Here is a 13,835-nt window from a genome sequence, read left to right as displayed (position 1 = left end):
CAAGCTGCTTCTTTTCACCTGACAGGGGAGAGTTTCCCCGGCCGGACGTAGCGCGTGGAAGGAACACGTTATTCCGACCAGTTCCCTTCCCCTCCATCAGGCGCCCCGGCTGGCCAGGGGGAGGTAGTTTAGAGACCAGGATTACTGCATATTTTTTGTGAGGGTAGCTACCTTCTGTTGATATTTCTTGATCAATAAAATACGATACCCTTGATTGATCCCTGGAGGTAGATTCAGGTGTCTTAGCAGCAGCAGCAGAGGTACAGTACAGCTACAGTGCAGGTCAAATATAATAAGACTTGATGGCAGTGTTGCCAAATTATGAGGAGGGAAAAACAAGCAACCAGGTCCATGAAAACGAGCCCAAAAGCGTGTGCGACTGGGTCACACGTTAAACCTGTATACATTGGCTATTACTAGCCGATCTACAAGTTCACAACACGTTGCGTTTTAAACACGATTCTAGCCACGCAAATCTGGTACCTGGGGGTTGCTGGAACAAAATATTTTCAGAGGGTTCCGTGGACAAATACATATTAGTTTGGGTGTCCTTGATATGAAAATGTTTGAGAACCAAAGTTTCAACCATAATGCAAAAAAGAAAAACATTGGAAGGAAAGCCCAAACAAGCAACGACACTTTAGAAACACCCCCCCCCCCTCCCAAAAAAGAAAACGGAACCCGCAACTACCAATATTTACAAGCGACACAGAAAAAACAAGCCCACAGTCGCTTATAGGAAGCAGACATGGTGACACTGCACGATAGATTGGGGTCCCAGTCTGTGGCCTAATGCATTGCATATCTATCAAAGTCCTAGAAATTATTATTTTTTTCGAAATATGAGAATCCCTTTTTTGCTTTTGAAACCCATGTGTCCCAATTCCTTGCGTTTTGTTTCTGTGCTTTGCGATGAGAGCACCCAGCACCACAGCCAGATAATAACTGCATGAACGCACAGGAGAGGAGGGAGGCAGGAGTAACAGGATAGATGGATGGGGGGAGGAGGGAGTGAGATGGATGCAGAAGGGGGCGTTGTAGGACACTCCTATATGTCCTTGACTGTGTGTGTGTGTGTGTGTGTGTGTGTGTGTGTGTGTGTGTGTGTGTGTGTGTGTGTGTGTGTGTGTGTGTGTGTGTGTGTGTGTGTGTGTGTGTGTGTGTGTGTGTGTGTGTGTGTGTGTGTGTGTGTGTGTGTGTGCGCGCGCACGCGTGATGCTCACACAACACTGGGAGAACGCCAAGAAGTCTGTCCAAACAGGCCTGTGAGAGCTGTTTAGGCCATAATGATGCAGTCCCCCCTCGCCCCTCCCCCCCCCCCACACACACACACACACACCCACACACCTATCAGGACGGAGAGGAGAGTCTTGAGATGTCGGTTCACACACACCCGTTAGCCAGAGCGTGGATAACATGGCTAGCAGGGCTATCTGTGCCAGACTCCGTCAAGTAAACATAAACAAGCAGTTTGAGTTAGGGCTGAGCGTCGCTACGATGGAGGGGGGGCTGCCTGAGATGTTTTTGTCAGAGGGCGAGTATGAGGTAAGGAAGGAGCAGACCCGTGTGGCTTGGCATCCGTATCTCTGTGTAATACTGTAATGTCTCTCTGTTTTGCTGCCTGATTTATACGCTTTCATACAATGGGTGTCCAGCCAAAAATAAAATGCATATTTACAAGCTTGCGATGTGTCCTGCTGGGAGCTTGTAGATTGGCTATTTTTGGTGCGCTACATCTTCAGATGACTAAGTATAAATCAGGGTTAAGCTGGAGTCTAGGCTATATACTGTAGGCTTGACAAATTATAACCTATTTGACATGATTATGAGCAGAACCGTTTCAGATTTTCACTGACAGATTGTAAAATAAGGTCACTCGCAAATCTAGTTCTATGGCTTGCAGTTTGCTTGTTTAATTGTTATGGATTTCTTTTATGTAGCAATAGTTTTACATGAATGTGGCTTCTGATTACTTTTGCTCTTTGAATTGTGTTAATAATTCAGTCACAGTACAGTCACCAGTGCTTTGGGATATTTCTTGGGCACTACGCATTGTCATACACTGTGTGACATTTGTCCTCTGCATATTACTCATCCTAGCTTTAGGAGCTATTAATACAGCACCCAGGGAGCAGTTAGGGGTTAAGTGTCTTGCTCAGGGACACTTCAACACTTTTATTATGCATCGACCTTCTCCTTCCCAGATGGGATCTCTCTACCTCATATGTATTATATTTCTTTCTATTTGCTATCTTATTTAATTGTTTATTTCGTCATCGATTGGGGGCCAATCAAAACATCCTTGCCTGCGTTTGAGTATCACTGCTGTAGAGTGTGGGATCTGTTGTGTTTGCTGTTGTCTAAACGTGCAATCTGTAGGACTTCAGCGGAATCATCTATTGACATGGTTTTAGAATCATCTATTGACATGGTTTTAGAATCATCTATTGACATGGTTTTAGAATCATCTATTGACATGGTTTTAGAATCATCTATTGACATGGTTTTAGAATCATCTATTGACGTGGTTTTAGAATCATCTATTGACATGGTTTTAGAATCATCTATTGACATGGTTTTAGAATCATCTATTGACATGGTTTTAGAATCATCTATTGACATGGTTTTAGAATCATCTATTGACGTGGTTTTAGAATCATCTATTGACATGGTTTTAGAATCATCTATTGACATGGTTTTAGAATCATCTATTGACATGGTTTTAGCATAAAACACAGTCCCCCCCCCCCCATACTATAGCTATAGTATTACCTGGAAAAAAGAAAGAACCTGTGATCCAGTGGATCTAAGTAGTTCATATTTAGTCATAAGCTCTTGTTAATACCTTTTCATTGGTTAAATATTAATGAACAACACAGACAGACTTAACCACTTTTCAACCTGGCGTCACTATTTTGCGTCATTGCCATTATAAGCTAAAATAGTGACAGCTTATTGCAATCAGTCTAGGAGGGCATTATTTTGTATTCATATTTGACTGCAATAAATCTGTGTCACCTCCATATGAACTTTTCAGAAAACAAAGCATTAAATGTTAGTTTTTCTTTGTATTTGCTCCTGCTTCTAGTAGAACTACTAACTTGAAACAGCATTATCATTAATATGTATCACAGAGCCTGTGACAAACCTAATCCACAACATGACACAACATTTGTCCCTGGACTAATGATCGCAAACTCAATGAATATGAAGACAAAGGAAAGATCAGTAATCATGTCCGTGATTCTCAACGTGGTCCCCCAGCTAAAGGATTAATAGTTAGGAATCAAATGGACCCTTTACGTGTCTGTAACTCTGAGCGTGTACGAATGGGGGTCCATTTGGTTCCATTTGAACATAACATGTTCAATTATAACATAATAGTTAGAAAACAAGCCCAAATTGATTAATTCAATTAATTACCAGCTGCATTATTATTATTATCTTTTGAATAATTTTTTATTTTAGTTTCAGTGAAAAACTATGTTGGTGGGCCTTTATGGCGTCTTAATGCCTGATTTTACACTGAAAATAGCAGATCTACAAGACCCCTGAGCGCAGCCAAACTTGTCTTTTAGTTCTCTTCTCCAGTCCCTCCCTAACATTTTAGCCTAGTTTTTATTGACATAATTGTCAGTACTGTATATTTAGTCATAGTTTTACTCACCATAGCTTAGCTTTTATTTAGAAATCAACACTGAACTGTGGGGAATCCTTGAGATAAAATGACATCTCTCTCCAGTGGTGGAAAAAGTACTCAATTGTTTTACTTAAGTAAAAGTATCAATACTGCAATGTAGAAATACTCTGTTACAAGTAAAAGTCCGGAATTCAAAATGTACTTAAATAAAAGTGCAAAAGTATTGGTATTAAAAATGTACTTAAAGTACAAAAAGTAGAAAGTACTCATTATGCAGAATGTCCCATTTCAAGTTTTCAAAGCGTCTAAAAGTCAGACACATTGTGAGCTTGTATATCGGCTATTTTCAAATGGCCAATGTGTATATATGGCTGAAGTGGTTAATGTATGTCTTGCAATAATAATCAAGATCTACAAAGTAACTAAAGTTTTCCAATAAGTAGTGGAGTAAAAAAGTACAATGTAGTAGAGTAGAAGTAAAAATACTGACATTTTAAAGTACTCCAGTAAAGTAAAATAAAAAATCCTCAAAATTGTACTAGTAGTACAGTAGTAGTATTAAAATGTTATTGTCTTTTTTATGTCCAATGTATTTGTATTTAGTTCATAAAGTTAACATAACTATAATTAAAGGCATTAGAAACGCAGTTGAAATTAAAAAAAAAAATACTTTTCAGGATTCCAATTGTAAAAATAGCAAATAATTGTTCAGGATTTCCATTCAAATAATAGCAAAAATAGCTTGTAGATCGGCTATGTTTTGCTACGACAGCAATATGCTCTGTGGCCACTCTGGAGTGAGTGTGATACTATAGTGGCCCAGTCTCCATCGTGGAAAGTTGCCCACCCCTTGCTTTACACCACTGTCTCTCTCCCCCTGTGTAGCCCAGGCCCTAGAGCGGATGATGAGTCCCACGTCGGGCCCCAGCCCCAACCCCAACGTCCCGTCAGAATACTGCAGCACCATACCCCCCCTGCAGCAGGCCCGTGCCGCCGGCACTCTAAACTCTCCACCGCCCACCGTCATGGTGCCCGTGTCTGTTCTCAAACAGCCGAGCAACACCGACAGTACGACACACCACTTATATTAATTCCTACTCATCGTATAGGGCTGGGTGATGTGACTGCTGGGCGATCCATAATATCACCCTTGTTTTTCCAGACTTTTTTTTGGCCTTCAATTTTCGATTAATGAGAGATTTTCTTATTTTTTTTAATATAGTGAATATAGCAGATCTACAAGCTCGATATACAACGGCCCGGTCGCTTTGCGGCACATTGTGAGCTTGTGGATCGGCTATTTTTGCTATTTTTATACGCCGCCATTGACGAATGACGAATGTATAATTCAAGAGGTTAACCGGACTAATCAATTATAACAAATCTATTGGAATTTTTTCATGTCGATTCGTTGATATGTATGACAATCGATTAATGAATCGACTGTCGGTTAATTGCCCAGCCCTAACTCTCATAACAAATACACGTAGTTCCAGTTGAATCAGACTCTCAGTCAGTGCAGATGATAAGTGTTATGCATATAATGGGCGTGTGTGTGAGTGTTGAGGACTGCCCGTTGCTTTGTCTCGGTCTCCAGGTTGTCCTCGGGAACAGAAGCGGGTGTGGTTCGCCGACGGCATCCTGCCCAACGGAGAGGTGGCCGACACCACCAAGCTGACGCTGAACACCAGCCGCCGGAGCCCCCAGGACGCAGACCCCCACACCGTAAGTTAGTGGTTCCCAAACCTTTTCATGTCAAGAACTCCCAGATTGACACTAATTAGCCCGCGGACCCCTATGAGAGAAGATTTTTACGGCTATAGCAGAGATATCTCAACCCGTTTAATTTCAAGGACCCCCAGTTTGACATGCATTAGTCTACGGACCCCCATTTAATGGCATTTCTATCTCTGGGACCCCCCATTTATATTGTAAAATCAAGGGTAATTTAACTGAGTGTACAAATGGTTCCATTTGTACACTCTTTGTGTAGTATTAGATCATTCTACCATCTACCATCTTCATTAAAAATGACTTCATTAAATGATCAGTTAAACAGACCTGTTGTCCTTCAGTCTGGTTCAGAGGGCAGGGTTGAAGACGGCCTATCCGCGTCCGAGGCCTGTGCAGCAGCAGAGGTGGTGCGCCCGCTGGTGTCTGGACCCTGGGACTTTGCGCTGCTGTGTGGCGTGGGACCCTCGGTGAGGAAGACCCCCAGCCTGCTGCCAGACAACGAGGATGAGCTGCCCCCGTTGCTCATCACCACCGGAGAGGAGGGTCCAGGAGGTAACACATTTCTGTCTGTTTCCTCTAAATAGCTGATCCATAAGCTCTACCTTTTTAGATCTGCTGTTTTTGGCATAACAGGTCCCAGGGGGTCCCTTGACCCCACTTTGAGAACCAGTGTGCCACACAATTAAAAATGCCAGACTGTGATACGTGGCTCTAAAGTTGCACTCATGCTAGCTAGATAATCACATCTCTTGAATCACAGGAAGTGTGACACTGGTGTTTGTGTGTGTTAAGCGTGGTAAAACGAGTGAGCACAATGTGTGTTCACATAAAGTAGAGGGACAATATTCTATTTCTCTCCGGCGTTCACCAGTGTTTTATCATATAGCTCAGGAAATCCACAGCAACAACAAACCTAGTGCTAAGGTGGTGCAGTGGCACATTTCACTGCCCACCGCCACAGAGTCTGGGGGTTGAATCCACTGGCTTTGTCAAGCGTCTACTATTCTATACGAACACAAGTGGCCCATTTGGAGATGGAAGCCGGAGGGGGAGGGTTGATATTTTTTCACTACACACAATCCTACATGCTGGGGCGGCACCTGGCTGTCAGCAGGGAGTGTCGGGCAGGAGGACTGGAGTAGAAGACATGCTCTACGTCCTCCCGCTGGGGGCTCCTCACTGGTAGGTGAGTCAGTAGCATACAACAGCAGTGACACAACACGCAAATGTGTGGGGGGAGGAATTCATTGGCATAACGACTACTATTGGGGAGGAAAAGGTAGAAATGGCGGGATAAAATGTGGCTGCAAGAGCTCTGTCTACAGGCACATTTCCATCAAAAGTGAATTACTTGTTCCTTCATAGTCTTTATTTTCTTCATTGTTTTTTTTTTGTGCGATCGCGCAGCGAACGTCTCTCATTATCAACAATCGGGGGTGCGATCATATTGAAGATGAATATTCTGGCAAAAAAAGCGTGGCATGATGGCTGTTAAATATTCCATTGAATGGGTTAATGAGGATCTCTAAAACATGGCACATTTAAAAATGTTTATGGTTTGACTTGTAGTATAAAGTGTTCCTTTATTTCCATCTCTATCAAACTACATGGTCATTACTAGACTATCTTCTCACCGGGTGTTCTGTTGTGTTTCTCTTGCAGACACATTGGTTGAGGAGGGCCCCGCCCCCTGCCAGATTCTGCTGCTATTGGAGGAGGGAGGACCCCGCCCTTTGACCTTCGTTGTCAATGCCAACCTGCTGGTCCACGTCAAACTGGTTACATGTGAGTGACACTCAGTCTCTGACTTCTGTGTGTCTGACCTCCCGTAAATCTAAGCCTTATTCTTCATTGAATGATGAAGTGAATTTAAACCCGATTTCAGCCTGATAAATGTAGCCTGATTTAAGCCTAATTTATGCTCCATCTCAACGGCGCAGCCCCAAAATAGCTGGTCTACTAGCTCCACAACCTTAGCTGTAATAGGTTGGCTATTTATCAGCCTTCATACTTCATTGTGCGTCGGTGTTGCAGCCGATCTACAGTTTCGGCATCTTGAGCATGTGTATGATCTGCCATTTTTAACGAGCGACACAGTCATACAGAGTATGAATTAAATTCATGCTCTGTTCATACTGGCAGATACAAAGACGAAAAGCAATGCAGCACATCTGTGGCAGCAGTTTCTGTTTCATTGTTGCACAACGAGCTCGTTGACGTCGGCAAGCAAGAAAAACATTGCCTTTTTGAGCAGGAATTGTGTGTTTTTTTTGTAGCTGCGTTTGTAGCTATCTCAACTTGGATTTGTAGATTTGTACAGTATTCTATTCCGCTTTTGAAGCAGATGCAAACGTCCGGTGTAGCTTTGTATCTTCATGTCGCTGGCTTCCATTGAAAATGAATGGTAGAATGTAGCTTTGCATCTTCATGTCGCTGGCTTCCATTGTAAACGAATGGTAGCCTTTAGCTCTGTGTGTGTCCTGTCAGACTGCAGCAGGAGGTGTTGGTGTCTGGTCTCCTGTGGGCTGCAGGCTCTGGGCCAGAGGGAGCTGGTGTTTGTGTTGGAATGTCTACCGGAGGAGAAGACGCTCCCTAAAGACCTCTTCACGCTTTATCTCAACATCTACCAGGACGCCCAGAAAGGTGCTTAATTACATTTATTTATATATATATCTTTTCAAATAAATTCAAGTTCAGTTGCCACGGCTGGTCATTTGGATTCCATAGAATGTCTTTTATGGAAGCATGTCATGCACCAAGATTTGAGATGAAAGAGTATGAAGACCTTATTCAACCGGTTGGATCTACGGCTACCAAAAACATCATCATTTATTATCTTATTTGTGCTGATTGTTTTCGAGGCCCAGTGCAAGTCTGTGATGGTGCTCTTTTCACGCTGTTTCACAGGTTAGGATTTCGTGAGATGTGTTTATCTATATATTTACGTATTTATTTTCCACTTTTTACAGGTAAATTCATCGAGGCCCTGGGCAACGTGACGTTCACCAGCAGCTTCCTGGGCAGCAAGGAGCACGGCGGCATGCTGTTCTTCTCCCCCACGTGTCAGCCCATGGAGGGCCTGACCCTGCCTCCGCAGCCCGTCCTCGTGGGCCTGCTCATCCAGAGGCTGGAGGTGCCCTGGGCCAAAGTGTTCCCCCTCAGGCTGCTGCTGCGCCTGGGGGCCGAGCACAGCGGTGCGTTACGCTTTATGTCACTGCCTCTCAAAGTGCATGGGGGGTCCGCCACCCCCGGGAGACCCCCAAGGGGGGGTCCTTGAGGAACGGGGGATTCCATTGATGGTTAGGAGTGTAGTGTACAAATTGAACCAAATGGGCCTGGAATGGTTGATTCTGTTAAATTTGTACACACTCAGAGTTATGGGGGTACTTGGAATTAAAGCGGCACTATGTAATATTTTAACGACTATACAGTATAGCATGTTATGTCCCAGAAAATGATAAAGTTACATGTTAGCAACCAATAACAATCATCCTTCCATGAATGTATAGACCCAGGGAGGTCTCTGCTGGGGCTTGACTGTATTACTATGTATAGGGGAGACAATGAGTTTCATCTGGGCATTCGCCAAGGCAAAGCCTGACCAATCACATCGCGTCCTCGTCAGACATGCTTACAGAGACTCTTGGGTAATGAAGTCAAAGAGGCTGGCTGTCATATTATTTTAATTATGTGCAAAGTAGCCACTGATACCTCAAACTACAAGGGGGCGGTCACACCGAGGCACGTTACTAGTGTAGAAATGTGTCACCAACAAAACCATTGTTTCTCGTGCGCTCCTCTCTTGAGCCAATGCGTCATGTTTTTCTATCTGTATTTAGACACGCAACAAAAGATAATATATTCTTAACCTTTCAGCACAACTCCTTCATGTTTTGATGTGATGCCTGTAGCTGCAGGTCGAAACAGTAGGAAATTAGCTAATGCAGACAACATGTGATATATTTGTTCCACAGTTCAACGTCTGCTTGAATAATAATTAGTCCCCTGTGATTAATTATTGGATCACACGGTTACTCACGCAGGCCTGCTTCCCAGGGGCCCGATTTTGTCAGGCGCTTTTGAGCAACGTGTCATCACTGGCAAAACCTTTATTTTTATTTTTTTTCATTGCTAACACATCAATGGAAAATGCACATGTCACTTTAACATGAAAACAACCTTCCATTTTAATCCCAATTTTTGTGTCTCCTTTTCCTATTGGTATCACAAAGAGTTGAACGAATATTTACTGGGTAATACACTAGTATTATCAGGTGTATGGGAGCCATTCTCAATTAAGATAAACTTGAAGCCACTAAACACAATTGAACACTGGTTATTTTTGTTATCTTTTTGAGAGATAAATTATGCCTTTGCAGAAAGCACTGTAACATTGTAAATAGTTTGAATCTGGAAATACCACAGGTGATTAATATACTGTAAGCTTGTAAATTTGGTTGAGCCAAACACAGAATGTGATCAATATGACAATATGCTATTATATACTTTTCCGTTAGCGTGTGTACTATTAAATGTCAACTAAATGTTGTCTTTTTTCAGTGTATCCCACAACACTCGTCAGCATTCGCTTCCGGCGTTCCGTGTACAGAGAAACTGGACACACCATTATGAATTTATTGGCTGTAAGTAACATTAACCACCATGTTTATAATAACCATCTTATGCTTACATTGCTTAGTTGTCCCCCAGGGTTGCATACTTGGTCTGCTCCCTTTTTCCTTCTACACAAAAATAGCCAATCTACAAGTTCATAACGCTTGTAGTTTGTCTAATTTCACTGAATGTCTGCCCCAGAATAGGGACAGTAGGGTTCATGTGGTTAAAAACAATGCAGGGAATTGGCATAACGATGAAATTGGATCTACGGTAATTGGAAATAAAATAAATATTTTATATCGGTGTTCCCAAGACACCTTTTTGATGCCCAAACTATTTCCACAGATGCATTAGTATCTTAGTATACTAAAACACAATTCTTTTGCATTGCCACCAGGTCTGGAATGTCATCATTTTAGGGTCAAGGCCACTTGGCCTCTATGGTGTCCAAATAATGAATTTCAGGATGATAAATATTTAATATAGCCTACAGTATACTGTAACTACTGTATCAGTAATTACTGTATGTAACCTGTATTCCACAAAATAGGCTATTGTATTGGCAAATTAATAATATTTTGGTCTCAATATTTCTCACATTCAGCACTGCACTTCACTGATTGAAGTTTGGGTCACATGAATCACATGGGCATTCACAGATTCAAGGTTTTATTGTATTTTATTTATTTTCATTCAAGATGAATTGTGATTGGACTTGCAGTAATGTCTAATGACATCAAATTTTTTGAGGGACACACAGGGACCTCAGCTTTGTTTGGAAACTGAGCCCCCTGCAGGACACTAAGTGCAAGTGATTCTGACCGTAGATGAACTGTGTCTCCACAGGACTTGAGAAACTACCAGTACAGTCTGCCAGCCGTGGAGGGTCTGAGGATACACATGGAGATGGGACACAGCTACATCGACATCCCCAAGAGTCGCTTCACTGAGGTATATAGACCCCCCCTGGTTATATAACCGTTCCATAGCCAAAAAGGCAATTCAGATTTACAATGACTTTACCCATACTCTTGGCCCTGAATTTGACCTCTTAGATCTACAAGCTCATAGCGCACCACCGAGTGGCGCGCTACGAGCTTGTAGGTCCGCTATTTAAAAAAAAATGTGGCACAAATCTTTGAATATATATTCTTTCAGAGCGAACGTTTTTTTTATTTCAACGTCAGCCGAAAGGCGAACTGACAAATTAAAAAAAGGAAAAAATTCTGAATATTGCTATCGCGCCCGGTATCATTGAGGATGCGCTAGGACGTCCACAGACGTCCTATGTACCCCTCGGTTCGAGTCCCTATGACGTTTCCAGACGTCCTATGTACAGAATGTGTTAAGGACTGGAATGCATCTGTGTCACCTTAACTACCACCTAATCCCTACAGCCCATGATCACTGTTGTAGACTGACTGCTAAGGCAAATTTCCATTTTGTGTAAGATTTAATGGACAATAAAGTTTTCTTTATCTTTATATTATCTACGAGCTCACATGTCTCATTGCAACACGTTGTGATCTTATACTGTAGATATGCTCTTTTCGAAGTGTCCCTGAACAAGCATGTTGTAAAACAGCATACTGTATTTAGTAGGCAGTGGTAGAAAAGTATTTTACTTAAGTAAAGTATCAGTACTGCAATGTAGAAATACTCTGTTACAAGTAAAAGTCTGGAATTGAAAATTGACTTGAGTAAAAGTACAAAAGTATTGGTATGAAAATGTACTTAAAGTACCAAAAGTAGAAGGTACTCATTATGCAGAATGTCCCATTTCACACGTTTTCAATTGTATGAAATCATTTGAGAATAGCCAATCTAATAAGCTCACTCACAACCCGATACACCACTGGTAGCAGGTACATGCAGGTATGTGATTTGAGACGCAACCAGAGACATTGTGTAATTTGTGTTTGTTTGTTTGTTTGTTTGTCTTGTTTGTGGTGCAGATGCAGAAGGTGATCAACTCATCCAATGAGCACGTCATCAGCGTGGGGGCCAGTTTGAGCTTGGAGGCGGACTCGCACCTGGTGTGCTTCCAGAATGAGGAGGGCAACTACCAGACCCAGGCCAACAGCAAGCCTGGCAAGACACGCACAGGTGTGCAGACATTCATCCATTACAACGTCAAGTCACTCCGTCAAATGTTTCGTTATGTCTACGTTCTTTATGGAAACGTTCCCAAAGTGGGGACAGCTAGGGGTCCTTGAGAGAGTTCCAGGGGGTCCCCAGCTAAATGATAATTAGGAACTAAATTGACTTTTATGGGTCTGTAACTCAGAGAGTGTACAAATGGAACCATTTGTAAAAATAAATCTTCTCTTATGGGGGTCCTAAGTCCTTGGCATATCTTTTCAAATGGGGGGTCTGCAGGCTAATGAGTATCATTTTGGGGGTCCTTGACATGAAAAGGTTTGGGAGCCACTGCTTCATGGAAAGGTTAGAGAGCAGTGGTTCAAAAAAACAAAATCCTTATATCCATATCATGATATTCGACTGGATATTGTCTGCAATTTTGGATATTGTACTACTGTGATTTGGCATAAGTGTTATATAAAAATATGGATCGGGAAAAATCCGTATCGGCAGTTACTCAAAATCAAATGATTGGAATCGGACCGGGAAAAAATGTGATCGGGACATTTTAGGGCTTTAGGAATGTGGCTGAATCTATGACATTTCAATCAGTTAAGTTATTAATTATGTGTCTTGTGATTTGTTCCAGTGACTGGAGCCAGTTTTGTGGTTTTCAACGGCGCTCTAAAAGCCTCTTCAGGGTTCATTGCCAAGTCCAGCATTGTTGAAGGTAAGGATCATATCAGTTTTCAAACAATTATGCTGACCTCCAACATGTTTCTTTGCATCTCTGTGTTTTCACTCAATGATGTATACGTATTTTTGATGTGCTTGTGTCATATTCAACTGAACATCACCACAAGCTGTACCTCTTTGGACCAATCATTATGCTCAACCCTGATTGGTTGATCCTGACCCAGTGGCGTGTTTACAGGAACAGATTTCTTTGTTTAAATCCTATAGGAGGGTTGCGTGTGACCCAAAACGTTGCTCTACATTAAATAAATCAGCCTACGTGTACCTTGTAAGTGGCAGTGACACAATCCGTTGGATCCACTCCGGAACTACTCTGCCGGGACTGGGAGGTACAATTCTGGCATGTGGAGGGACTAGGCTCTGTGGGTTGACTCCTGTCCGGGCCCCTCCTACGTCTCACCAGGTCCACTCCTGCTCTCACCAGGAGTACCGCCAGGACCTGTGCATTGCACCAGACTCCCAGCACCAGACACTTCATTCAGGAGTGGTGGTTTCTTGAGCCGCAATGGTTCTGCAGGCTCCACCTGGTCAACGGTGGTACTGCAGGCTCCGCTTGTGGCTTTAATGGCCCTCCTAAAGGCCTCATCGAAGGTTTTTGGGCTTCCTCCTCACAGAGGATGCAGGCTGGGGCGCCAACCCATACTGCTCCCGGGGTGCCGTTTACATTCCGGCTGTACCTGGTTGTCACATAGTCTATTCCTATGAGTCACTATAAATAGAACGAAAATACATCGCTTGGATGCACCTAAGACCTATCCTCAGTGATGTATCCCAAGGTCATCGGGGTTTCGGGTCTCGTGAACATCATACCCCTCACTCGGGTGACCCAGCCAAGACCCAGATCAAGTCCCTGACTTACGTCCTAGTAGCTACCCTCGATCAGACCCACTAGGGAAAGACCAGGGCCACACAATCTGTTGGATCCACTCCGGAACTACTCTGCCGGGACTGGGAGGTACAATTCTGGCATGTGGAAGGACTAGGCTCTGTGGGTTGACTCCTGTCC

General features: G+C 42.9%; 1 protein-coding gene across 2 annotated transcripts in view; it reads left to right on the top strand.

Moving 5' to 3' along the window:
- The window catches only part of zfyve16 (zinc finger, FYVE domain containing 16), a 29,309-nt gene that overhangs the window by 9,780 nt on the left and 5,694 nt on the right, over window positions 1-13,835 (top strand). The window contains exons 5-14 of one of the 2 annotated variants that reach the window (XM_079524375.1): window positions 4,526-4,708; window positions 5,238-5,365; window positions 5,716-5,926; window positions 7,037-7,159; window positions 7,862-8,017; window positions 8,344-8,568; window positions 9,935-10,017; window positions 10,838-10,942; window positions 11,947-12,097; window positions 12,723-12,803. In XM_079524375.1, the coding sequence (XP_079380501.1) occupies window positions 4,526-4,708; window positions 5,238-5,365; window positions 5,716-5,926; window positions 7,037-7,159; window positions 7,862-8,017; window positions 8,344-8,568; window positions 9,935-10,017; window positions 10,838-10,942; window positions 11,947-12,097; window positions 12,723-12,803 (1,446 nt within the window). The remainder of the gene's footprint in view (window positions 1-4,525; window positions 4,709-5,237; window positions 5,366-5,715; window positions 5,927-7,036; window positions 7,160-7,861; window positions 8,018-8,343; window positions 8,569-9,934; window positions 10,018-10,837; window positions 10,943-11,946; window positions 12,098-12,722; window positions 12,804-13,835) is intronic. The other variant, XM_079524376.1, reaches the window with a different exon arrangement.

This window comes from Electrona antarctica, assembly GCF_951216825.1.
Source record: "Electrona antarctica genome assembly, chromosome: 16".
NCBI lineage: Eukaryota > Metazoa > Chordata > Actinopteri > Myctophiformes > Myctophidae > Electrona > Electrona antarctica.
The sequence above is the reverse complement of the archived record's forward strand: the minus strand, read 5'-3'. Positions and strand labels throughout refer to the sequence as shown.